This window comes from Lagopus leucura, unplaced genomic scaffold (assembly GCF_019238085.1).
Source record: "Lagopus leucura isolate 7727_CA_CO unplaced genomic scaffold, USGS_WTPT01 Super-Scaffold_100159, whole genome shotgun sequence".
NCBI classification, from domain to species: Eukaryota; Metazoa; Chordata; class Aves; order Galliformes; family Phasianidae; genus Lagopus; species Lagopus leucura.
The window spans coordinates 21,768,700-21,795,010 of NW_024962335.1; the positions used below are offsets into that span (position 1 = coordinate 21,768,700).

The 26,311-nt window shown below is 42.9% G+C and overlaps 1 protein-coding gene across 2 annotated transcripts in view; it reads left to right on the forward strand.

Moving 5' to 3' along the window:
- TMTC1 (transmembrane O-mannosyltransferase targeting cadherins 1) overlaps positions 1-26,311 on the forward strand; it is a 151,514-nt gene that overhangs the window by 108,823 nt on the left and 16,380 nt on the right. For both annotated transcript variants that reach the window (XM_042889622.1, XM_042889623.1), the window contains exons 11-13: positions 552-665; positions 17,352-17,495; positions 25,670-25,778. In XM_042889622.1, the coding sequence (XP_042745556.1) occupies positions 552-665; positions 17,352-17,495; positions 25,670-25,778 (367 nt within the window). The remainder of the gene's footprint in view (positions 1-551; positions 666-17,351; positions 17,496-25,669; positions 25,779-26,311) is intronic.

Genomic DNA, 26,311 nt, shown 5'->3' on the forward strand with positions numbered 1-26,311 from the left:
CTTCTCCTTTTGTCTTTGCACCCTCATTATTAATTCTAAACATTCAGTCCAATCTGCATAGCAAGGAGGATGAAGGGGAGGGATGGGTTGGCTGTGCGGTCACACATCCATGGTCATATGTTATAATGTGAGAGCATATTACTTGTCAGCTCAGGGCAAGAGTCCTTTTAGCCCTCCCCTCCTGGTCCTACTCTGCTCAGTGCTGTGCTGTGTATAAATGTGTGCTGGCTGGGTGCTCAGAGTGTGCTGTGAATCCCCTCTAGTGGCTGATGCCTATGGAAAGCATACTTCTTTCTGGTGCCTGCAGCTGACAGATTGAAATCAAGGTTTTCATAAGGTGCCTTCGTGACACTCAAGTTTAAGCAGGGCTGGAGATGAGGGAGCCTGTTACAGCTGTATTACAGAAAGTACTGCGTGCTTTCCCGCTGAATATTAGGCTTTTTAGAGTCTTTCAATTTAACACATTGTATTTCGAATTACCACAGTGCATCACCACAGGGAAGGCTGCCATGCTGGTGCTTACGCCATCCTGTTTCTGTTCCTCTTCGCAGCTCAGGAGTGAGGACTCTACCCCACAACGCCAAGGTGCACTACAACTATGCCAATTTTCTGAAAGACCAAGGCCGTAACGTGGAAGCGATCTACCACTACAAAACTGCTCTCAAGTAAGTTCCCTGAAGCCCCAGCTAGGCTCGCACTGTGTGGTGCAGCCCACCAGTAGCGCGTCCCTTCCTGCCAAGGGCTGCCTGCTCCTCACCCCCCAGCTCCTTCCCTGGGGACAGCTCAGTTTTCAGAGGTTAGGAAAGTTCCTTGGCTCAATGTTGCGTGTGTCATTAAAAGAGGGATCCTGGCTTCCCTCCAGTTCCGTGTGTGTTTGTGTGTATACTTCAATATGAGATATAAATGTTACCATAGCTACACATTGAGCAATGAGGTGTCACTTACTTGGCTGAATGTGTGCTGGTAAGCAGGAGGTAGTTGTCATAAATGCATTTTCAGGTTCCTGGGCCATTTATCTTAGTAAATTGTTAATGGTGCATGCCTGGAAAATGCCAGTGCTGTAGCCATCTGAAGTAAGCAATAATAATAGTACTTACGGCTTGTATTGAGGCTACTGTCTGCAAAGCTTTGCATGAACACTAAACTAATTGGTGCTGACAATGCTCCTGTGCAGTAGCAGGTAAATACAATTACCGCAGTTCTGCAAAAGGGGAGGCTGAAGCAGGAAGGTGAACTGTATTGCTTATAGATGCATGGTAAATCTGGGCCAAGGGCATGGCTTAATATGCAGGATCACCTGACCCAGACTGTGCACATAGCAGATCCTGGGTGACACATCTCCTGACCCCACATGGAATAGGGGCAGCTCCCTGCATGCAGAGTTCTTCCATTTGCCCCCCCACAGTGGATGCTTGCCCAGGACTTTGGATGCTCCCTGCTGCCCTCCAGTCCTGAGAGAAGGGACTAGCCCTGTAGAAAGGTGTGCAGGTAAAATGGAAGTGGCAAGGGAGAGCCAGCATATAGGGTGCAGACAGTGCTGCCAGGAAAAAAGGCACGTGTGGAAAGGGCAGACAACATGAGGGGTGGCTCTAGTAGCAAAAACATACCTCAGCACAAAAGGGCACGTCAGGAGGTGCAAGAAATATTCTTTCCTGACATGTGGTGTGGGAGGAAACTCCTATGTTTTATCTTCTTGCCAACTGACAGGGTTATGCCAGAGAATCTCAAGGGCTCTTATCCCACCCATGAGCTGGGAGGGCAGGATGGTATTTTGTCAGTAAGGATTGAGTTAAACTAGGTGAAGGTGATTTTTAGATTTTGTGTACCTTTTCTCTTTTACCATGCTCAGGATTTAGGAAGTCATTTAGAAAAGCCTCCATCCTATTTTTCAACATTTCCAGGAATGGAAAATCCAGTACAGCCATCAATAAGTTGGACTGAAGGTTAATTACCTTGGCTGTTGAAAATGTCCTCCTTTATTTTTAGTCTGTTTTGTTTAACGTCAGCTTCCTGTTCATTGTATTTGTTTACACCTTTAAATGCCACGCTGAAGAGCTCATTATCAGAAGACAGTTTTCTATACAGTGATCAGTTTCTCCTCTAATCTGCTGCTGGATACAATAGATGAATGTATGTAGCTTGCTCTGAAAGTACGGCCTCCTATTTATTTCCCTGGAAACGACGACAGCTACAAAGACCACAATAACACTGTTTGATAGAGCAAATTCTCAGCTACAAAGCACTATTTTTCAACATAGTCACCACCATTAGCTATGCATTTTCACCAGCCTGCATACTGTGTTTGTATAAATCTGTATGGCCATCTGGAACATGGCTTGTCTTTCACCTTGCTGTCACCACTGCTGGAATGCACCATCCACCGCCTCACTGTGTTCACATCTACTGTTTGGTCTTTGTAAACATTCAGCAAATGTCAGTGAATATAAATGGCTGACATATTTTCTGTGTGGAGGAATCCATTTCTACACTTTCACTTCACGTGTACTTCTATGTCAGATGCCATTTTGTCACTCTCCCTCTGCTGGCATGTGTCACATGGCAACAAAATCAAATAGGCCAACATAATCAAATAGGAGGCATTACTTTCGGAGCAGCCCTCCTAGATGCTGTCACTTTCACTGTTATGCAAGTTTTTGTGATCACTAATAATTCCCATAGCTCTTCTCCAGGCTCTCTCCAATTTACCAGAAAAGTCCATTGAAAGAAAGGAGAGGGACTAACAAATATATTCCAAACCCCACATAGAGTGTGGAGTGTAACATCACTTGCTGCTTTCTGCTCCTACTGACATCACCTCTGCCTGCCTAAATGGGATTTACTGGCAAAACATTTTTTTCTCCTCTGACTCAGCAGCACTCATTTATTATAATTATAACGCTGTCTTCTGCTCAGCAGTATTTCAGTTATAAGAGATTCTAATTTCAAACGTTTCCTCAATGGCATTAGATGGCATAGATTGTGCTGCTCGTATTGTTTATAGAGCATCCAAGGCCTGGTCAGGGCTCAAGTCCACATGGAAGCATTTCCCAGGTACCCAGTGTCTCAGTGGCTCTGGCTCGTGCTCTGATTGCTTCAGTTATTTAGGTATTAGTTCACATTTCTGAAAAACCATTCTCTGCCCCCACTTTGCATGCTTACTATCTGTCCTCACAAGGCCTGCACTGCATGCACGCCAGGAGTCACTGGGGAGCTGCACTCCTTACTTCCACCACCTCAGCAATCTGCACTTAGAGTGGCAGATTTGTGAGGGATCTGGAGCACAGGCCTTATAGGGAGCAGCTGAGGGAACTGGGATTGTTCTGTCTGCAGAAGAGGAGGCAGGGAAGGGATTGGCCTCTTCCCCTATGTAACAGCAATAGGATGAGGGGGAATGGCCTCAGGTTGTGCCAGAGGAGGTTCAAATTGGATATTAGGAAAAAATTCTCCAAAAGAGTGGTGGTGCACTGGAACAGGCTGCCTGGGGAAATGCTGGAGTCACTGTCCCTGGAAGTATCCAAGAAACATGGATGTGGCACTGAGTGACATGGTTAGTAGGCATGGTGGTAGGTGGACAATTGGACTAGATGATCTTAGTGGACTTTTCCAACCTTTATGATTCTATGATTCAGTGATTCACTTAAACGTTCCTTATTTTTACTCTCTCACTCAAGCCCTGTTGCTGAGTTTTTGAGGCTGTACAGTAAGCAATAGTGTGATGTAATTAAAAAGAGTTATATATTTGCCTGTGGAGAATAACATTCCATGTTTTCCCCTCCGACATTCCCATCTGAAATGTGGAGGCCTCACAGAGGTGGCTGGGTACCTATGCTATTGGCTACAATGGAGAGATGGAGAAGGGGATGAATATGGGACATATAACGTGATGGTGGATATTCTAGATAGGTGTTGCAGAATAGCACAGTTTTCATGTTCACGTTGTTTTATGCATCCTCACAGACTCCAGCTTTGCAAATCACTGCCCCTGGTTGTAGACCAATTCTCAACAATTAGAAAGAAGGAAATTAGTAGTTATACTGTCCTTCTGATGATTCAGAATATTTTTGGCTACTGGCCTGACGTGAAAATGGACAAGAAGCTGGGAAGCTGAGGCAGCACTCAGAATCACAGAGTGGTTTGGGTTGAAAGGGACCTTAAAGCCTCTGCCAAATTCCAATCCCCCTGTCATGGGCAGGGACACCTTCCACTAGATCAGGCTGCCCAGGACCCAATCCAACCTGGCCTTGAACGTTAACAACACCAACTTCTGTGACATTCCCCCAGGTGTCCCTCACTATGTGTTTGGTCTCCAGGTGAGTTCAGATTAATCCACACTCTCCATATGACATAAAATACAGATTTAGTCAAGGGGTTTAGCAATCCAGCTGCAGCTCTGTCAGAAGGATGGGAGATCAAAATATCACGTCTGCCTAGTGTGATGAGGAGCAGTGGGCATATTAATAGGGAATTAATAAGGAAAACAGAGTCAGTAGGGAAGCAGACTGCTGCTACCACCACCCTGCAGCTTCTGGGAGGTAGGAGAGAGAGCAGCACTGCTGTAGCAGCTCTCTCTGAAGCACGTGGCTGATGGCTCATTAATCATTCCAGCTCCCTCCCAAAGCTTGTGCCAAACTGCAGTGTAGGTTTGCCTGATCTCTGGTGAGTGAGTTTAACTGTTTGCTAAACAAAAGTGATCTTGTCAGTCCATGCTTGGCTCTTTTAACTGCTTGCAATTACCATTCCACCAACGCAACAATGCATTTCCATTTGCTGCTTCTCTGCCAGAAGTGTCAGCTGCCATGTCACTGTTCAGTGAAAGTGACCTATTGCTCCTGTGGTGTAGGCAGGTGGTGTAGCTATGGCTGTGTGAAAAGATGTTGACGTGCACATAGTCGGAAATAATAGCGTTTGGGACTAAATCCCAGGAAACTCAACCCCATTCCTACTTTTGAAGGCATTTGTAGGCAGGATCCTCCACTGCCATGTGTTGGTTTATCTCTTCAGCTAAATCGTGGAGCAGAAGAACGTGTTTTCTCTGACGCTGAAATTGCAGGGCAGGTTTCTAAGGCCAACTCCATAACTGATACCATCAGCCAGCTTCTGATATGCTGCTTATGTTTGAGACTCTTTGCAGGTGGCCCCTCAAAAGGCTTACCCCAGCCAACTAGCTAGTGATGCAGTATCCTGATGAAGCCTGATTTAGGTAATTAGTGCAATCCAATTATGCTGCCCAAGAGTGAAGGAAATGAAAACTGAGATGATATGCAGAAATAGAGAACAGCAGCATAATTTGAATTGGAGAGAAGGAGAATGAAAAGGGAAAAAAAAAAAAAAGTTCTATGTATATGGGAAAAGCTCCACCTGTAAGTCAGGTTGAGGAAAAGCAAATGGAGGCATAACCCTTTGGAGCTGCAAAATGACTTATCCATAATGCAGATTTTATCAACAGCTGGCATTCTGCGGTTGTAGCAACGGCTTACAAAGCTTTTAGCTTACCTTCAGTAAAACAATAAAAACACACTGCTGGGTTTCATTGCTTTGGTGGTTTGCCTGACATATGGTAGTGACCGCAGGAGATGCTTGTTTTTTGCTTCTGCAAAAAGTGAAGACCAGAAGTGTTCTGCCTGAGATGGAATTGACCATGGCTACTCTGAAAGCCAGCCTGAAAACTCTTGGTGCTGTTGTTAGGAATTCTGGAGACCTCCTGTAGCTGGAGATTAAAAAGTTTTATATAAAATAAAGTGCAAATGTAAAATTTCACTTTCATTTGCACTTTCTGTGACTGAATATACAAGGCTGTGCAACCTTATGCTAGTATGAGGAATATCTGTGATGTGCTAATGAAGATATTTTTGTTGTTGTTGATAGCTAACAAGCATTTGTCCTTCTTTAATGGCCTCATTTGCTTGATATTGCTTGAGACTTTATCCTCAGAAACTCATATGAACTGACATAGCCAAAAAGCTTAAAACCAGTCTGACCACCATTTCTTTTGTCTTTAATAACTCCTCAAACAACAAAGGGAGGAGAGAAAGATTCACTTTCCCTGCTACTTTTGAGCTCATTCAAAATCTAATTCCCAAAGCAGCTCCATTTTACAGTCTGCATTTCCATAGCCAGCATCTCAGAGTACACTTTGTAGGCATGCTGTGTTTGCTGCCAGGGTCCTGCTTCCCATGGATCTCTTATCAGTGTGAGCAGCAGCAGGTGGTGCTGAAGGAAGTAATAATGGTAATAATAATTTGACAGTATGCAAACTACATCACTGTGTCCAGCAAAAAGTTGACGCCTGAAATTTTACATTTGCACTTTCAAACATAAAAGCACATAGGTTTGCCCTTAATAAAATATCAGTACAATAATGAGTTTAATAGTGCAGGAAAAAGAGCTATGTGTGATTGAAGTCAGGTACTGTGATCATCAAATGGTACAAAATGGTAGCATCAACAGAATTATTTCTATCGAAAGATGAAAGTTGCAGAAATGAATTGAGGTTGGGGCAGCTGAGAAAGGAAAAGTGCTGGAAAGAAAGATAAAAAGTGTGTATGGAGAAAGACAGACTGATCTGGCTCTCCTCACATCAGGCATCCCTAGGGCAACCTGGACCTGCCTTTCGGGCTACTGCTCAAGGGAGGCAAGTGCTCATTGTGAACTGTCTCTTACCACCAGTGTAATATCTGATGGTGCAAAGTCCTGCAGAATGTATTCACTGTATAGGTAATCCTGTGAGTTCTGTACATCAATGTCCCAGTGTATGTGTGGGCACTATACATGCTTTTGCATATCTGTGCATGGACATGACCATCAGCAGGCTCATTGCCACACGTTTCCTTTGTGCTTCTGGCCAAACAGAGTGAGTGGAAGGGGGATCAGCCTGCTGTCAGCAGATGAGTGCAGAAACCCCCTTTCTCCCTGGTGGGACTCTTCAGAAAAGGGGGTTGCAAGGCAGCAAGCAGGAATCCTCAGGCTGGCTCTCTTTCTGGCTCAGCCCTGAGGGAAGGGAGACTGCTGGGCCAGGAGGCAGAGCAGACAATAGGAAAGTACTTGGGCAGACTGTCTTTTGAGAATAATGGAGTTAAGGGCACTTTCTGCAGCAGGGAAACTGGGAAGGCTGGTTTGTGGCAAGGGAAGCATCATGAGATCCTGACTAGATGCAAGAGGAGGAAGCAATGTGAGTACCGAAGCCATATCCCTCACTGAGGGAATAAATTGGTGCATAATGCTGCTGGAACGAGTAGAAAAGGAACAAGCTAGGCTGCCTTTTCTCCCCACTCCACTTTAGAAGTAAAACTCTAACTCTATAAGGGAGACTCAGGTTTCTTGCTAAGCTTTCCCCCACGTCTACCCACTGGCTTTTCATATATCTTACATCAGCACTGTCTGGGGTTGTTTAAATTTGGTTAAATTGCACTCTCCATGCAGTAAGAAAACAGTGTTCGTATGGTCCTTGATGCATGCGTGTGCCTTGGAAATGCCTCTCAGTGTCGACTGCAGGTGGCCTTGGATACCATCTGTGATTTATTTCTGGAAAGAATTAAAATACCAGCACCATTTGTTAGCCTGTTTTTACAGGGAGTCAAAAATGTGCAGTGCTGCTTTGCTGTGATTGCCGGAGCTGTGTTTGCTCCCAAAGCATCGGGTGCTCTTCTGACACTTGGATTCCTTAGGTCAGGCCCTTGAAGCAAGCCCTCTGGTTAGGCCTTGGTGGAACATCTTCAGAGAGAGTTAACACAATGCCCTCCTTTAATGGATTTTATAGGCCTGAGACAGGTCACGTCCAAGCTGTCAGGAGCATCTTTGTGTAGTATTCTTCTAAATCATGCCTCATCAAGATGTGCTTTTGGGGTATTGGTGCTCTTGTATATGTATGTGGCGGCTGTCCTGAAGCGAGACAAAGCTGTCGAGTGATTTAATAATAATTGACAATTAAAAGGCTGCCTGGTAATTTGAATCAGAGCATAATGGCCTTTGTAACAGTGCATGAGATGATGGCCAAATTACTTCAGCCACTGTAATTTATTTTTTAACCTGTTTAACACTACTCCATGCCTATTTTGGGGTGTACCCTGTGTTTGCTCAAGTGTTCTGCCTTTTGTTGATGAAATGCTAATCAGGGTGTATTTGCTCAAAACCAGAGTAGTGTAAGTGTGACCATGAGGCCTCAAGCACAGGCATTACGTGTATCACTGCACTGGCAGCAATGGAAGCTGGTTGTTCCTTCTGGAATGGGAGCTGAATGGCTCTGCCTCATCATAGGCATCTGCATTCTGAGTCACTTCCTAAGCTGTGGCTTCTGTCATGGGTACAAGCCCTTCTACACTGTAATACAAGGACTTGCTATCTTCTCAATAGCATCTCCTCAGAGAAGAGCTCCCGTCATCTGTGACCATGGCTGTGGAACATTCCTCATACATGGTGTGTAGCTCAGACTGTTTCCAGGGAAGCAAATGCACTTGATATTGAGGCTAAAAATCTGGAGAATGGAAAACACTTTCCTAATGAAGCTGCAAAGCTTTTGACTTATTGAGATATGTTTCCGTTTTTACGTGAACTATGCAGTTTCTGCTGCACTTTTTACTTTTTGCAAACAAGAATGTCAAATCCAAGGGCTAATTACTCTTAGTTCCTGCACTGTTTCTTTTCTGCTAGCCAGCTGCCTTTGCCCTTATTGAAACTTTGAGACCACATTTGTCTCAGAGAACAGCCAAATAGCTGTACAGCAGTGGTTATTGCTGTACAAATCATGAGAGATTTGGCTTCTCTGGTCTTTATCAATGGGCAGCAGGAAAATTGGTTCCCAGCAAGTGTCTACTGGGATAGTCTTGAGGCTTTTTGTGAAGCCCTGGTAGGTAAGAGTGAAGTGCTCTCCTCATCATCACGAATTTGACCCTTTAAGCAATGTGGGAAATGCTGGAATGAGGCTGCTCCAGTTTACATCAATGGCTGAGGCAATCCCCAGCCATTTCAGAGCTAGCATAGGGCGCGCTTTGGGGAACCACTGGAGATCAAAGCATGACAGAATGATGTGGATTGGAAGGGCCCTCAAAGCCCACCCAGCCCCAGTCCCTTGCTGTGTGCAAGGCTGCCACCCAGCAGTTCAGGCTGCCCAGGGCATCCCATCCAACCTGGCCTAAGTTCCTCCAGAGATGGAGCACGAGCAGCTTCTCTGGGCAGCTGTGCCAAGGCCTCACCGCCGTCTGAGTAAAGAATTTCTGCCTAACGTCCAATCTAAAGTTGGACAGGTTTAAACAGATGACAGGTGTGATTCTGTCCCATCTGCTTAGGTACAATGTATGTTGTTCTGTACCCTCATGTAAATGCTTGGTTGAAGAATTTATCCGAACTTGCTGTCTCCTGTTTGCTGTGATGTTGTTCTGGTTTCTGTGGGGTCTTTGAAGAAGACTGTACTGTTTACTCTCTCTATAAGGCAGGCATGTCTTGAATTATTAGTCCTTTGCTGGCCTTGAGTGGTTTCTGGGATTTTAAGGACTTACATGGATCCTACATAAATTCTTTATATGAAAGCAGAAGCAGGCAGCCCTATTTGATAACCTTTCATTGGCTCAAATCACAGGAAAGATGTGAGTTTAGCAGGGGGGCTTTTATTTACTTATTCATGTTTAGCTGTGACATTGACATAAAATCCTTTCTTTCCTCCTCAGCTCTAAATTTCAGCTTCCATCCCCACCCAAGTTTGAAAATTTAATGACATACTCTCTTAAGTGCTACAGGCTTGGTTTTAAAATGTCATGCTTCTGAATGTGATGTTTTAAAATAAGTGCTGGGGTCAAAGAATACATGTGGATTTTATCAGTTTAAAGATTATATCCATTCCTCTTGTTTTGATGCCTGTGTCCTGTCGAGTTTTCCCTCGATGATGGAGCATTCTGCAGGCAAGGAAAACAGGGCAGGCTGGCTGGCCAGCCTGCCCTTCCTTGAGCCTTGGCTGCCATTCAGCACTTGCTATTTATACCAAGTTGGCATCTGGAGGTCCCAGCTGAGATTGAGGCCCTGTTTTACCCATTTCTGAACAGAGCTGGGGATTGCCTTCACTGCAGAAAGCTGGTACTCTGAGCAGGGAGGCAGCAATACAGGAAAATGGCATTTGGTTGCTATTGCTTTAGTGACAAAGCATGAGGACCTATGAGGCAGATTTGTCTAAGGCCATGTGGGAAACCATGGTAGAGATGAGTACCATCTCTCCAAGTATGTTTATAGATGCTTAGTGCTGCTTGTTAGGTGGGCTGGGAGAGCAAAGGCACCTGTGGGGGGACCCTTGCCCTTCAGCAATGGTGAGTGGGACAAACCAATGGGTGTCTGAAATAGCTGTAGGCATTCCACATACCCCCATTGCTAACTGCATGCAGCATCACTTCTGAAACCAGTTGTCACAGAATCGTAAAATATCCTGAGTTGGAAAGGACCCATAAGGATCAAGTTATGATCTTGGTGTTTCCATCAGGGCCTGAGCCGGTCCACGTAATGCCAGTGAAGACCCTGGTGGGACCCACAGGACTACTCATGGGGTGGAGCACACCGGTGAGGTTCAGAGATGCTCTGAGAACTGCATGAGCTTAACCCCATGAGGTTAGGATTGTTCCCTGCCTCATTCCTAGCATTGTGTGATGTGCTTGTCCAGCCCGCCTCATCACTGAGTAGTATAGAAATGGGTGAGGTGTAATAGCAGCAATCAGGGCTGTGCGTGTACAGTGACTGCTTTGTCATGCTTTCAGTGAAGGAGATTATGCCTGAGGCTTTCAAAGGAACCAAAAAGCCTTAGATCTCTCACTTGCCTGACTTTCAACAGGATTTCCAGGTTTAAAAAAAAAATCTGCCTGCCTGCCACAAATCTGCCAAGCTGAAGGGTGTTAACTTTGAGGAAATATTGATGCAACTATTAAAACTCTTCAAGAGAAAACAAGCTGCTGCTTAATATTGCAAAATTGTCTCTGTCTATAAAAGGAATTCAGATGTTGCAAATTGAAGGTCTTTTGAAGGATGACATAAGGTCTGGCTCTGTGACCTACATCACATAGAGCTTTCAGACCAAGATGCCATGATGTCATGAGGCCATGGCCTGACTTGTTGCCAGTGTAGGGTTATTCCCTGCAGGATGGCTGCTCTCTGTATTGCATCAGCTTTTAAATCAACCTTACACAGAGCTTTATGGAGAACCTAAGTAAACACGTGAAAATGAGCGTGATGTAATATTCAAATTGGAAAATTGGGTGTATAGGAGTAAATATTAAGTGAGTGGTATAAAAATTTGAGGCAGATGTAATATTATTGATGTAACCTTCTTCTGTTGGCAAAATGATGCCAATAAAATATATTGCTATAAATATTAAAATGGGGCAAAACGTGTCATAAAAACAAGTTGCCGTGCTGCCAGCAGTAGGGGTGGGGTAATTAAAGCCTGATTGCTCCCTTAGTTTGGCTACAGCCAGTCTGTGCCAGTGACCCAGCACTGTGGCAGGGTCATATAGGCACTGGAAGGATGATGAGTGGCAGCCAGACAGTGTCCAGCATCTTGAAGAACGGGTGAGAAAACACAGCATCCTCTGGCCAAGATGAGGTAACACCAGTGGTTTGCCCGGAGTGGCACATCAGTGATATTGGATCACAGCTGCTCCAAAGGTAGAGCATGCTCTGTGTGCTTGACATGAACACAAGAGGGTTGGCCTTTTCTCCTAGATAACTAATGATAGGATGAGAGTTTATGGCCTTAAATTGAGCCAAGGGAGGTTCAGGTTGGATATATGGAAAAAAATTGTCTCAAAAAGAGTGGTGATGCATTGGAACAGGCCGACCAGAGGGGTGGTGGAGTCACCATCCCTGGAGGTGTTTGAGAACCACGTTGGTGTGGCACTGAGGGACGTGGTTTAGTGTCATGATGGGGATAGTTGTGGTTGGCCTTGATGATTTTAGTGATCTCTTGCGACTTCAATGATTCTATGATTATTTAGTTAAAAGATATGGTAACAAAAACAGGCATGCTATATCTCTCCAGTTCAACCAGTTGCTCATTTTTTTTCTCTAGCAGAAAAGAATATGTGCAGAGCCTCTTCAAGTATCATACAAGGAGATGCAGGTGGATTTTTCTTTTCTGCTGCTGTTAGGGCATGGCTATTAGGTTAGTTATGTCCCATGTTGTTTATGGCTTTTATAACAGTCTGACTCATGTCCCAACTCACTGGGAGGTTTTGACATGCTTGTCTTAGGTACTTGGGGCATCAGGGAAAGCCACCAAGAAATGGTGACATCCCATGGGTGTCCCAGCTCTAAGAGATGGCTCTGGATGGCTTTCAGCAGCCCACTTTGTGCTGCTAGACCCTCAGAGCTGTCAGTGGAACCTATTCTGTGCTGTTTGTGGTCATTTCCCTGAAGAACTTAGAGTGGCTTAGAGTGCCTTAGAGTGGCTCCATCCCTTTTGCTTTCTACTCCTGTCTAGTGTTGGCTGTGCAAAAGCCCTGTAACACTCCAAGAGTGAGTGGGGAATTGTCAGGCTAATGCTTTTTGCCCCCTTAATACTCTGGCACCAGACCAAGGGCTGTATAAGGCAGATCTGTGAGCAGAGCTTGCCAAGGCTTTAAGTGGTCTCTCTACATCTGAACTAAAAGAATTAAAATTCTTAGTGGATTATAGGTTGTATCCATGACAACAAACTCGCTCCCTTTCTCTTTTTGGGGGGGATCTCTTGTAGTATAAATATATTGCCAAACAAAACCCTTCAGTTTATTTTTTTTAGCAAACGTTTACATAATAACAGCATTAATTAAAAAGCAAAAGCGGTCGTCAGCATTTTGATGATTGTATATTTTTTATGCCTGGTATCATCTTATGAGACTAGAAGTCTCTTGACTGTGCAAGTCAATAATGCTTTTGTTCCATAGTATTAGAGGGAATTCTGCTAGCCTAAAAGAAGTAAGGATAATTATTAACAGGAGTTCTTGTGCACTGTATACCTGTAGTAGTTAAAGGAGAAGCTGCTTAAATTTATTCTGACAATTGCAGATGCAGCGCTGGAGGAATCATTTGAATTATTCATTCTGCAACAAGGAAACATCCCACTTGTCTTCTCTTCAGAATTGAAATCCCAGTCTGATTTAAAATATGCTTTAAAATATATGGGGTTGATTTCTTTTTCTTTTTTTTTTTTTCAAAGTAACTGCTGTTTCAAGACTTCTATTATAATTACCTATGAATGCAAGTTTTCTGGAGAAAATAACTCTGATTTCTAAAAGAAAGGAGAAATTGATTTTTTTACATGAACTGCTTCTTGTAGAATAGATTTAATGAAATTCAGCTTTCTCTCATAAATAATGCAGCACTTGCATTTGATTAGGTGAAGCCTAGAGGAATTTCTACCTAATCAGATGCATAGCAAGAAGAATATTGCCTACAGACTGTTACTATTATCAATGGTGGTGGCAATGAAAACACAGCACTGTGTGTGTCCGAGCAGAATGCTTTGTTTTCTGAAGAGAAGTTATAAAACACCACATACATTATAACAGCTGATTTTTTTTGCTGGTGTCCCAGCTATTTGTAAAACAAGGTCTAAGTTCTGGGTCCTGCTATTATTGTGGAATGAAGAGACACCACGTTACCATGATATCACATTGTAAGGTATTTCTTACTCTTCCAACAAACAGACACACATGCAGAAGAGACAATCTTTGCATCAGAAAATTTTCAGTTGAGGTAAACAAGGTAGCTATCAGAAATCATTGCCAATATGGAAAATCTTGAAAAACAGCACAGCCCTTGCAAGAGCATAAAAATGAAAGAAAAGAAGTCTATCTCCCTTCTTTCACGAAGATAATAGATCATGTGCAGCAAAAAGCAAAACAGTTTGAAAATGGAATATCTGCAGATTTTGCAGAAACCTTTTGAGAGTTCTTCAGCAAACGTTGCTTTAATTAGTTATCTCTGGTCAAGTTTTATGATGTTCTGTGAATCCAGCCACAAGGCTTTGTTCTGCTCTGTTTTATCCCTAGGAAGCTGCTATTAGAAGCAGTGGGTGCATGAAGAGGACAGGGTAGACCATTAGTCCTTAAGTCAACGTCCATATTAATACGTGGAAAAGGCTCTGGGACTCATTCTGTAGCCCTGAGGTCAGCTGGTATGAATTGGCCTGCGAGTATTTGAGAGATTGTAGCTGAGCCCAAGCTGACTTTTGGGATCAGACCCTGGTCTGGGCTTAGTGCTGGGCCCCTCCTGGGAACTGTTTCCAGGTGGGCCATGCAGTGGCTCTGATTGCTTTGCTCTAGGTGATGCTGTCTTATGGCTTGGTTATGCTCTCTGCTGAGCTCAGTTGAGCATCGTGCAGTATCACCATCTAAAATAATATTCCAATAAAAACTTAAAGAACTGAACCTTAGTGGAAAAGCCCAGCACCACTGCCTTATCTCCCCACGCTCAGATTTTTTTCTCCCAACATTTGTTCGGATATGTAAAATTGCAACTGTCATAACTTCTTCAGGCCAGATGCTAAGCTGGCTTAAGCTGACAATTTGTGCTGGTTGAGGTTCTGTTTTTTCACTTACATTTCTTGGAAAGGGCAGTGAGATGTAATGAATAAATGTAAAACATAAGAAATAGAGCCCAGGATACATGGAGTTGTGTCTGCATCCTATGATTTGCTGTCAAGAGGCTTTAGCGCTGAGCTCAGAAATGTATTTATGGAACCGTTGGTCAGAACTGTACTGTTTAGAGGTGAAATCAGTGCTGTTTTTTAATCTTGAATTTTCATTCCTCTGCAAATTGTTGCAAGCAAATCTCCTGGGCCTAAAATGTCATGCGGAGCAGTAGAGGCCTAGAGTAGAATTAATTTCCGAAAGTTTGAGGACAAAACCATCAGTTTTTGTAGAATGTTCATCTGTTTCTGGATTTCCCGAGAATTGTCTGAAATACCTCTGGCCGCTTATGTGTCAAGGGACTTCATGTCAGATATAAGAGCTCTTTTTATATGAGTACTGGCAACAGAGGTGCTTGGCTTTTATCATAGCCAAATGGAAAACAAGAATCAAATATAAGTACCAAAACTTTTTAGTTGAAAGCAATGTTAAAATCATGTGGGAAAGGCAGGAAGCAAGACTGAACCTTTCGTTATTTGCCAAAAGGCAGATAGAACATTCTTTACTCAAGATGGTGTCTGAGGTATCACACAGAACTGCATCCCACGTGGTGAAAAGCAAGCAAGTATGATCCTGTCCATTGCTCCACGGCCATTCCTGTGGAAATTTTCCCCCAGTCTTCTTCATCCAGGGAGGCTTAACCTTGCTGGCCAGTGGAGTTTAGGGCTAGGGTAACATTCAGCCCCTGCCCACTGATCACTTTGTCTTTTACTGACTCTTCGCCAAGTACAGGCAGCCTCTCACATCCACAAGTGCTGCATACTGGCTGGGTAGCTTCAGTGATGGAAAGTGATGCTATTTTTTGGCTAACCTTCTCTTTGTTTCTCTGTAACAAGACCAATTAAGGACCTCTTCCAAAATCATTTAAGCCATGAATGGAGGTAGTGTGGATGAATGTTGTGCAGATAGTGCAGATGGTGGCTTGTACATGAAAACTGCACCTGAAGGCTTGCATCAGGAGAAGTGATTACTTCTGACAGACAAGATACTTATCTGTACAGGAGGAATGTTGACAGAGCCTGCAGTCATTAGATATGAGTGATGGTTATTACACTTACGCTTTGTCTGTATAATACTCTGAGTTCATATAAAACGTACACAGCTCCATCCTTGGGTGCTCTGTCCTCAATGATGTGGCTGTGCGATGTTTGTCTGCCAGGCTCAGTGATGGGTGGAAAAAGAGTTTTAGGGCTTTTTTCTTGTTTAGCTGTAGGAAACATCCCGAATTTGTTCCTGGTGCACGTCCTCTTTGATTCTCAGAGTTTCCTCATGTGTTTCTGGCTTCACCCCCAAATAAGGCCCTGCCAGAATCACTTATATGCTGTGGAATGAAAATATGACTGATACAAATGTTGCAGCAGTGTATAAAATGCTAAATTATTCATGGTACTTAAGTACAGAAAATCCCAGGGCTGAACTGACAAAATGAGGAACTCCAGGCAAGAAAAAAACCAACATGGAAAGTCTTAGATTAAAAACATTCTCAAAATTTAGAGTTAGACCACATTATAATCTTAATCTCTGCTTCCTTTAAATGCCCTTCCTCGTGCCTGAGCTGTCACAGCTAACCATTTTTAATGTCATTATCCACATCTCTTTCCCATGAATTACAAAGCTATTATCCACACTTTACAAACAGGGACCTAAGGCAAAGAAATGCCAAATGACTTGTCCTGGCTTGAAATAGAAAATGTGCACTGGCAGCAGGATTTGAGGCTAGGTCTCCTCAAACCAAAGCCTTGGCCATCTTAATCTGCTTCCTCCCTATCATGAATAAAACGAGCATCAAGATGGGGTCTGTGGGCACCTTCCTTTCCAGCTATTCTCCCAGCTTGTGCGGGATCTCTGTGGACATCTCTCTCATATTTCTTCATTATCGTCATGAACCTCAGTTTTCATCCATCTGTGATACAAATGGCCCTGGATCACTTTAACCTCTGGAGTTTTCCATTGAAAAACTTACAAGCAGCTGAGTGGACCACAATGTGCTTTTTTATTCATAGGGAATTTTAACAGAGATACATTGGGCCCAATGTGAAATGTTTTAACTGAAGCAGATTTAAGTTTTTGTTTTGAACAGTTAAAAGAAAGAAGAGCCAAGTGGTAAAAAAAAATAAAATAAAATACAGCTAGAAGCTCAGGGAATTCATATTATAATGCAGTCTGTTTACAGATTTTTTTGATCATTTTGCTTCATCCTGAGAACATGGTTCAGCAGCTGATTTCAGGCTTCACTTTGCCCTTTATTAATGTCACTTTTATTGTGGGAAACAGATATTTTTTAAAAAGCCACGGATCAGTTTAGCTGTGTTGTGTTGGTTTCTGTATATGTCAAAACATATTTCCATTGGAAACATATTTGTGACTGAGGGTTCTTGCTTGTTTGAGAAGCGTTTTGAATAAAAACATCCAGGCTGCTCTGATCACTCTGCCTTTTGCTTGGAGGGTAAAACAGCATTTCAAAGCTGTTCAGTGCTCCCTTCTGCCCTGGAAGCATAAGGGAGCTGTAGGAGAAGATCTGATTTACAATCTCTCTGGGAGTTGTAAAGGTTCCTCGTGATGCCATCAGGACCTGCAGCAAATGAAAGGAAGATGTTATTTTCCAGCTTTCCATCCCATTACCGAGTGCCGAACAGCAGTGGTGGCTGGACAAGTGACTTGAGCTTTGTGTGTCACTTAATGAGCATGTGTAACTTGATATTTCCTTTTCCCCAGACTGTACCCTCGCCATGCAAGTGCTCTCAACAACCTGGGGACACTGACCAAAGACGTGGTGGAGGCAAAGGACTACTATAGACGGGCCCTTCAGTTAAACCCTCAGCACAATCGAGCTCTCTTCAATCTCGGCAATCTGCTCAAGTAAGTTGTACACAGACCTGGGAAATCCAGATTCTCTCTGTGCACATCACCACAGTGGGTTTTCTGCTGACTGGTGAAGGAATGGCATTAGTTCTTACTGCTGGCACGGGGACAAGGCTTAGTCTGGATGTCCTTATGCTGTCTGCCAGGTCACTTCAGGTGCTGTTTACAGCGATGCTTCAGCTGGAGGGCATTTACTTGTTCCAAATTAGGCATCAAAAAAGGAGGGGTGCAAATCCAAACCAGTCACCTGAGATTTCCATCTCAATGAAGAGGTGTAAACCTTTCCAGTGAAGCAAGCCCTGTTATTCAAAGGCAGGCATTTGATGCAAATCTAATGAATAACACATACCCAGCAGATCCCTCAGAGCAAGTTCCCCTTCTTGTTAGTTAGCTGTAACTGGAAGATCTGCTGTGTAGTTTCAATATAAGCACCTAACTTTTGAGGTGCTTGATGAGGCAAAAGAGGAGGTTCATCCAATTCCAGGGGTGGTGTGGGTCTGGGTTTGAGGGGAAAGCTGGCTTACATCCCTGTATGGTTTCTCTAATGAGCAAGAAAATGAGTTGATCAGCTCCTAATTTGATACGTTGTCATTTAGAGCATTAGCTTTTAACAAGGAGAATAGCAGTCATAATCTTGCAAATTAATTTGACTAACCATTTCTAAAGACTAAACTTAGATTTACAAGAAAAGCTTTGCTACTATGTTAAAAACTTCTAGAGGTGCAGTTAAATAAAAATAATCTCTGTTAACCCACTGCTGTTTTTTTTGACATGATAGTGTTGTGGGTTTTTCCCTTGCCTTGCCTTGCCTTGCCTTCCATCACTTTGAGTGTGAAGTTTATGTGAAGGATATTAAATAGATTGCTGAAGCTCTGCCTGGTACATTTGGTAATGGAGAAGTGGTCAGACTAATACTGCTGATGGTTTGGGGTTAGACTATGGCAGATAAGTAGTTATGTAGAAGGCAGGTTAGTGCTTTACTGGAAATACAAGAAAGGTAAAGATGGCCTTACTGCAAGATAAATGAAAAGTCTATATTATTTGTGATATTTGGCTGATTGAAATTAGCCTTAGCTGGCAATGCTGTTTAAAAATATATAGTCTTCTTAATCCATCTCACTTACTTTAGTTACTATTCTCTGTGATTTTTTTCTAAATATAAAATATTAATACAAAAAGACAAAAGGCAGAAGCAGCATTGGGATATTTTCTGTCAATAACACTTAAATCTGGCAAGCTGATGGGCTCTTATGACCCAGCAGATGGGCAGAAACTGGATTTGTTGCGCTGGCAGAGCATAAAGGAGGCCTGTGGGAAATTGTCTTAGAACTGCTGTTTGTTTTGTGTGCAATATGTCATGTTTCTTCCTGATGTGATATTTAAGACACTGTGTGATACATCAGGTTGTGTGTACTCTGCATCCTTCTGTGGTGCCACATACTGCGATATGTTAAAGGTGTATGATATTTCTGCTGATCTCTTTAAAACAAAGCTCTCACGTTCCCTCTCCCCTTTTCCCATACCTATTTACTTCTATTTTCTAAACTTTTTTAGGCTTCCAAAGCAGCCCTATTGCATCTGAACGCACTGAAGGTATTAATTATAACAGAAAATGGCTGTATGTTATGCTTAGGTAGAATTCCTGGCGAGGGATTAGCACATATACGTGTAACGCAGAAGCACCAGCACTTCTGCATAAGGTTTACTAATCCTGAAGGAAGTACACGGAGGCAAGTTATCATTCATCAGTTTAATAGAGAGGTTCTCATGTTACTAGGGGTGGCCAGTCAGTTCATCTCCTCCAAGTTCTCAGTACTGGTGGCTGCTTACTGGTACAGTGTCTGCCCTGGCATTACCCCCAGTGGATACCAGTGGTGGCTGGCTGGCAAGATGCCCATGCCACCCCTTAGTACTGTGGCCATATATGTAACAGCAGGAGACAATAAGGCATCACGTATCAGGATAAGAAGTGGAGTCATTCACAGAGAGCAAGGAGATTGATTTAGCAGTTTCTACAAGCAAGTTTCTTTTAGCCACATGCAGAAGCTAGAGGTGGTTTACTTGTGTTCCCAAGCTAACACGAGCCCTTTCTAACAGGCTAGTTGCCTACTCAGGCTGTGATTTGTATTTTTCCACAACATGTAAAGCAGATGCTGTGTAAGAAGCAGGTAATGGTGATAGGATAAGAAGGAATGGCCTTTAATTGTGTCAAGGGAGGTTCATGTTGGATATTAGGAAACACTTCCTCTCAGAAAGATTGATACTGTATTGCAGCAGGATGCCCAGGGAGGTGCTGGAGTCACCAGGTGTTCAAGAACCGTGTGGATGTGGCACTAGGGACATGGTCAGTGAGCATGGTGGGGATGGGTTGGACTAGATGATCTTGGTGGTCTTTTCCAACCTTAGTGATTCTGTGACTCTGTGACTTTCTACCAAGTTATCCTTTTATTCAGCCTGATCTGGAGAATGCACTGAGACACTGTGTTCTACTGGGAAGAAACCAGTGCTGTGCTGTGGGTATAAGGCGAGCAGAATTATGCAGACACTAAATGCTATTATAATGTAGGTAATGAGTTGAAATGAATTTCTGTGATTCTGTAATGTGTATGTTTGGTGGCCCTGCTAGGCAGGGGGGTTGGAACTACATGATCCTTGAGGTCCCTTCCAACCCGTGTGATTCTGTGATTCTGTGATTCTGTGAAATTTGCAGAATATTACAGGCGGATATTGCGTTCTGGCTGTGACATGAGACGTTAGAAAGGGTGTTTTGATATTTAAACTGATGGCAGTGAGAAGATAAAAGGTCAGGACATAGAAAGGATTTTCTGTTCTCTTAACAGAGGCCATGGTGATAGCCAGATATACTATTCCAGATACAGAGCAGAAAGAGTTTGCAGCATCCAAATCTTGTCTAGTAACTGTGTTTTGTATAATGGGACATGTAACAAAATGGTCTGGCATGAAATTTCCAGTCAAATTCTGCTGCATTCCTTACACCCACTCAAATCTGATTGCAGATTCAAGATTTCACCTCTGCGGTGCTGGGAAAGGGGAACTCCAGGGCTTTGGAAAGATGGGATTGCTGTTCCCATCCAGGAATCTGCTGCTCATTACTGCCTGGATATAAGCTGTCTGTTCAAGCATCTGTTCCTGTGATTTAAGCTTGAGTAAAAATTTGTTTGGAGAAAAACAAGATGGAAATTTTTCATTATTATTATTTTGTTTTCTCTGGATACCCTTGATTAGAAAGAGGTTCCATTTTCTGTTTGCATATGATGAAGAAAACTGCATGCCAGAAGATGAATGTTCTCAGGAATCATTGCAGGACAAAGGCTGAATAGACCACTGGTTTTTTTTACATATTCTAAAATAAAGTTGTATGTCATCCTTTTCTTGCCTACCATAAATATTGGACAGTGGATAATTAAACAACACAGACAGATATCTTAGTTAAAATAGCCCCAGAAGGTGGCCTGCCTAAAAGTGAGAAATCTCTTTTTCCACTTTCATGTTCCAAAGCAGCTCAATGCTTTCGTTTTCTTTCAAAGTTTCCTGCTACATAAATACTTAACTCCTCTATATAGATTCAGCTTTGTTTACTTGCAGCTTGAAAAACTGAGATAAATATCTATCATTCAGAATACCTCACATAAATTTATAGCCCGTGGGATATTCTGTAAAGACACAAGAAATAAAATATTATGAACATTTGAAGTGAATATTTAGGATCTCAGCTTTCTTTTGCAGAATGGGAGAGAACTTACTCTTTGCTGTACTCTCTCCATACGTAAAGCACTCTAATATTCAGTGCAGCATTTCTGATGAAGAAATGCCTCATAACTCTTATGTGCTTTCAGAGTCTTTTGGCTGAATTTTCAATGAAGAGGTGAAGTGCCTAGAAACAGTCTCCCATGAGATCTTGAGTTTATTCAAAGGGATGATTCTGTTCTGCATGTAGAGTCACAAAAATGCCTTTTTTACTCTTATTTGTTCCAAGTTTAGTGAACCCATCTAGTCAGAGTAAGGATTGCCTGCCTCCCTAAAACAGGCTTCTGGGTATGTATGTATTTGAATGTGCTAACATGGGCTTCTCTAAATGTCCGAAAATACTGGAAAGCATCAGGTAGATGTTATGTGTATTGAGGATCAAGATCTTTCAGAAAGTGAAATGTTCCTTCCTTCTTTTCGAAGAATCAAACTGAACAACAGTGTTCAGTGATGCTACATCTGGTTTTCTGGATGATTTCTGGTTAGAATACTCTCTATTGCTTGAAGTGCTGAAGTTGTACCACAGCATCACATACATATTTTAGCTCACTTAAAAAAAAACAAACAAACAAAAACAAAAGCAAAACAAAAACAAACCACAAAAAACACTGGCAGCATCAAGTTTACTATAGATTCAATGAGTAAATCAGATTGAAATGAACCTCTTGGAGATCATTCAGTCAGTCCCACAGCTCAAAGTGAGTCAGATTGGATCATGTTGCTCAGGGCTTTGTCCAGGTGAATCTTGAACATCTCCAAGGACAACCTAGACCTCTCTGCTGGCCTTCCTCCAGTATGATCATGCCTTTCTTCCATGAGAGTGCCCAACACTAGGCATTGCTCCAGTCTCATAAATACTGTAAAAAAAGAGAAGGATCATCTCCCTGGGCTCACTAACCTGGGACACTGTTGTCCTATTTCACCATCAAGGGCCAATGGCCAACATGTTGTCCGCCAGGACCTCCAGAGCCTTTCCTGCAGAGCTGCTTTCCAGCCTGTTGTCCCTCAGCATGTGCTGGTGCATGGAGTTATTCATCTCTGGGCACAGGACATAAACTTGGTTTTGTTCAACTTCTTGACTTTCCTTTCAGACCTGGTCCTTCTGAAAAGGCGCCCTTCCTTGCACTGTATTGCCCACTGCCCTGGTTTGGTGTCATCCATCCACATAGCATAGAAGAAAACCGAAGGAGTGCATCTCAATTATCTGAATTGGCTTAAACCCAGGGAGTTGAACAAGCTTAGGAGTTTCCTTTCAGACAGTTACACGCTACAAGCTTCCCTTGGATTATGGTGTAAAACTGAGGTGAGATGTTTAGAACTGCTGCGGAGTCCTTACTAAGTTCTGTGTTTCTGGCTTTAAAGCAGTCAAACTAACTTCAAATTGTAAAGCAGATCTTGAAAATTAAAAAGTCCCCTAGAGCACTAATTCCTAGGTTACTTTTCTGTTGTGAAAGAAATTTGCTTCAGTGCTAATAATAGCCCACACAGCCCTCTGGATCCCCAGGCTTCTGGGGGGTAGTTTAAGCTGATGCTTCTCAAACTACTGGGCACTTGCAAAAATATGTAAGTGATGCTCCAAGGGGAAGAAGCTACTCTTTGCATTCATCTATACCATGCTGGTTGTGGAGGGCTGGAGACTCAAGTGGAAGAGGGAATTAGGAGAGGGCATTGGAAACCAAGGTAATTTGGGGAGAAACAGGATTAAGTGATCGTAGGCTCCTTGTGTCAGTTGAGTTTGTTCTTCTCTCTGTCATGTTGAAAGTATATATTACCTAGCTTTTTCTGCCACAGATCCCCAGTTTGTGGTAAATCTTTGGTGTATTTGGTGTTAGTGTTGTATTGGACTGTTCTCCCAACACTCAGTGTTCTCCCAGATTGCATGAGATTTGTAAAAACTACAGCCATGATTCTGAAAAGTGCTGAATATGTTGGCCTTGGTCCAGGAAAGCACTTCAGCCAGTAATTAATTTTCAGCTTGCATACATAAAAGTTAAGTATGTGTTTAAGTGCTTGGCCAGAGCAGTCAGTATCTTGCAGGATTGAGCTCTCTGAGAAACTATTGAATCTGCTTTTTGTAATATAACTCAGGCTGTCACATAAAAAGATGCCATAATCTTTCCCTCTCTACCCCCACTTTCAGGAGACAAACATTGTTCTTGGATCAAACGAAGAAAAGACCATTTAGGAAAAAAAAGAGTAATTAGGAGGACTGCCCTATATTCCTAGAGCATGCTTGTGGTTAATGGGAACTTTTACTGCTGCTGAGCGGATCACTTAATCCTTTTATTTCTGTAGCTGGCATTTCCTACATTTTTGCCAAACATCAATACCTTTATGAAGCAGTCATCTGGTTTTGATTTATGAAAATGTGTCATGAAACTCCAGCCAAGGAATCAAAAAGTTTTATAAATTGACAAGCTAGCTGGTCTCTAATTAGTGCAGGGGAAAAGTGGTTCTTTATTTGTTTTTGATGCATTCGTGTAATTTATATGGAGCACCAGTGGTAGAAGAAAAAGAGTAGCACAACTGTTTTCACTTAGCATAATGGACAGGCAAAATGTTCCTACAGTTATATAACTAGAAAAGGGAAAAATTCTGCAAAGCCACATATATTATCAGCTGAAATTTGCACCTTATAAACAAGATCTGGTTACTTGACCCTGTCACTCAGATGAAATCTAAGCCCCAAGCGGCAAGGTGTTCACATACTTTCTCTGTTCCAGGGTCCTTTGTTTCTTTTTGTAAGCCTTGCTATTCATATTCCTTGTACACCCAGCACAAAGAAAATGTTGTTCCAGTCCAGCTAAGCATCCTTAGATGTTTGCTCAGGAAATCTTCTCGTTTTTCCAAGGGAAGGAATACAGAGTGGTACTGGTGAAATTGTAGCTTGAATAATAAAACATCCTTAGATTTTTGTTGAGGAAGGCTTGTCCTTTTTCCAGGGCAGTAAGTGTAAAGTAACTAGAAAAAATAATCTAGCTCATTAACAGAACCATTTTTCAATATTCTCTGCTCATAATCCATAGGATCTGAAGAATAGAATCCTCTAGCCTAATAATTGACATGGTTAGGAATTATTTAATGAGATCCAATACTTTTTATTTAAAACATTAATGTAATGAACTATAAGCCTGGATATGTAACAGCACTAGCAGTCTAGCAACTTGCAAAGATTCCACATTGTTTTTAGGAAGTGAAAATGCTCTGCACCTCTGCCCTGCAGCTGTGGGAGCCAGGTTGCTGGCAGATATCCTATTCCCAGGTTACTTGGTGCCTCAGTGGCACAACTGGGGCCACATTAGCTGACTGCAGACCCACTGTTACCCCTGCCAGCATCCCCTCCTGGCATGCAAGTGACTTTCCAGGGACTCATACCTGAGAATGCTTTTGCTGTCCTTCGTGTATCTAAAGATCCTGATTGGATGGATTAGGTAGAATTTGGTTTATTTTCCAAAAGGAGAAATACTGAGAGTACAATAGGGCTGGAGAAGTTAACAAATCTAAAGGTTGTGACCTAACAGAGCATGTGGCCTGTGCTGATTACAGAACAGTCAAAATAAATTACTCTTTGCTCTTCACAGTGTGGAGTATTGAGGAATTCACCATTTGGAGAAGTTTTGTCTTCACTCTGTGCACTGCATAATGCTCAGTATGAACAGTCATCAAAGGAGTAGACCAAACAGCAGATTCATTAAAACCTGTGTGTTCCCAGCTGCTGAGATTAAAAAACATATGGGTGCAAAAAGCACAAAGTCTCCAAATCGGTTGAGGAATTGCCCTGGTGAGCACGTTTCCCACTCTGGTATGAGGTAGAATGTGTTCCTTCATCTCTGCCAACGTGATACAGATACCTGTGTTGCTTCTTTCCTCAACAAGTGATCCACTTGCTCCTCTCTGGCTCCTTCCAGACACGTCTGACATTCATCTTCTTTCCTTTCGTAGCTTTCTGGGAAGGGAGAGGCATTTTTACAGCAGGGATGGGAGAAAGAGCCCACATTTGCTCAAACAGTGTGCTCTGCTTGTGAGCACCAGAGCTGAAGCAGGCAGCGCCTGTGCTACTGTTCTTGGTGTGCCTGCCATTCCAGTGACATACAGAAGTCATATCAGGGACATCTGCATCACCTATGGGAAAGAGTATGTGCCAGCAAGCAAAACTGAGCACGTATGGTATGCAGTGACCAGAGAGCCCACCCTCTTTCACAAGGTGGGCAGAATAGTTAAGTATGATGCAGGTGGTGCTGGGTGTGTGCATTGTGGAGAGGAGGCACAGGTGAATTATTTAGCCTTTGCTGAAAAGAACAAGACAGAGTCTTTCACATCTCTTTCAATGAGCTGTTCAGTGGGTGATCTGCTGCTAAAGAGCTTCTCTTTCTTTTTTTCCCCCCTCCCTCCTTGGCCTGCAGGTCTCAAGGGAAGAAGGAGGAGGCTGTAATCTTACTGAGGGACTCCATCAAATATGGCCCAGACTTCGCAGATGCCTACTCAAGCCTGGCCTCACTGCTGGCTGAACAGGTAACAGGCCTTATTTGGGGCTCCTGCTCCTCCTGAGGGCTGATGCACCAGTGCTGCAGTTGCAAAGTGGAAACACTCACTCTTCCTTTGCAGAGTGGAAACACTCTCACTTCACACATGTGCAGCAAGTGCACAAACCTGGAGCTATCTGGTGAGATCTGTTGGGCTGCTGCTTTAGAGATGACTTGTTCAGTATGGAAGACAACTCGGTCTCAATGAGTAATTACACCCACGTGGTGTGATTCTGAACTAAATCGCTGTTAAAGTTGTGAATTCATGCACTTTCTTCTCCTCCCTACATCTTTAGCAAAGTCTTTATCTGCACCTTGAATGCTGACGGCAGAATAGGTGAGTGCCCCCCCCCTCCCCCATGCACACCTACAGAGGTAACCTTGGGGTTTTATAAGAAAGCCCTCCAAAAGTAGGAAAAGCCAGAAACAAGATTTCTGAATTTCTGCTTTTCGGTTCTGCCCCTTGCATCTAACCCATCAGGATACAGCCCTTAATTACCACAGTCAGTGATCACATACAGT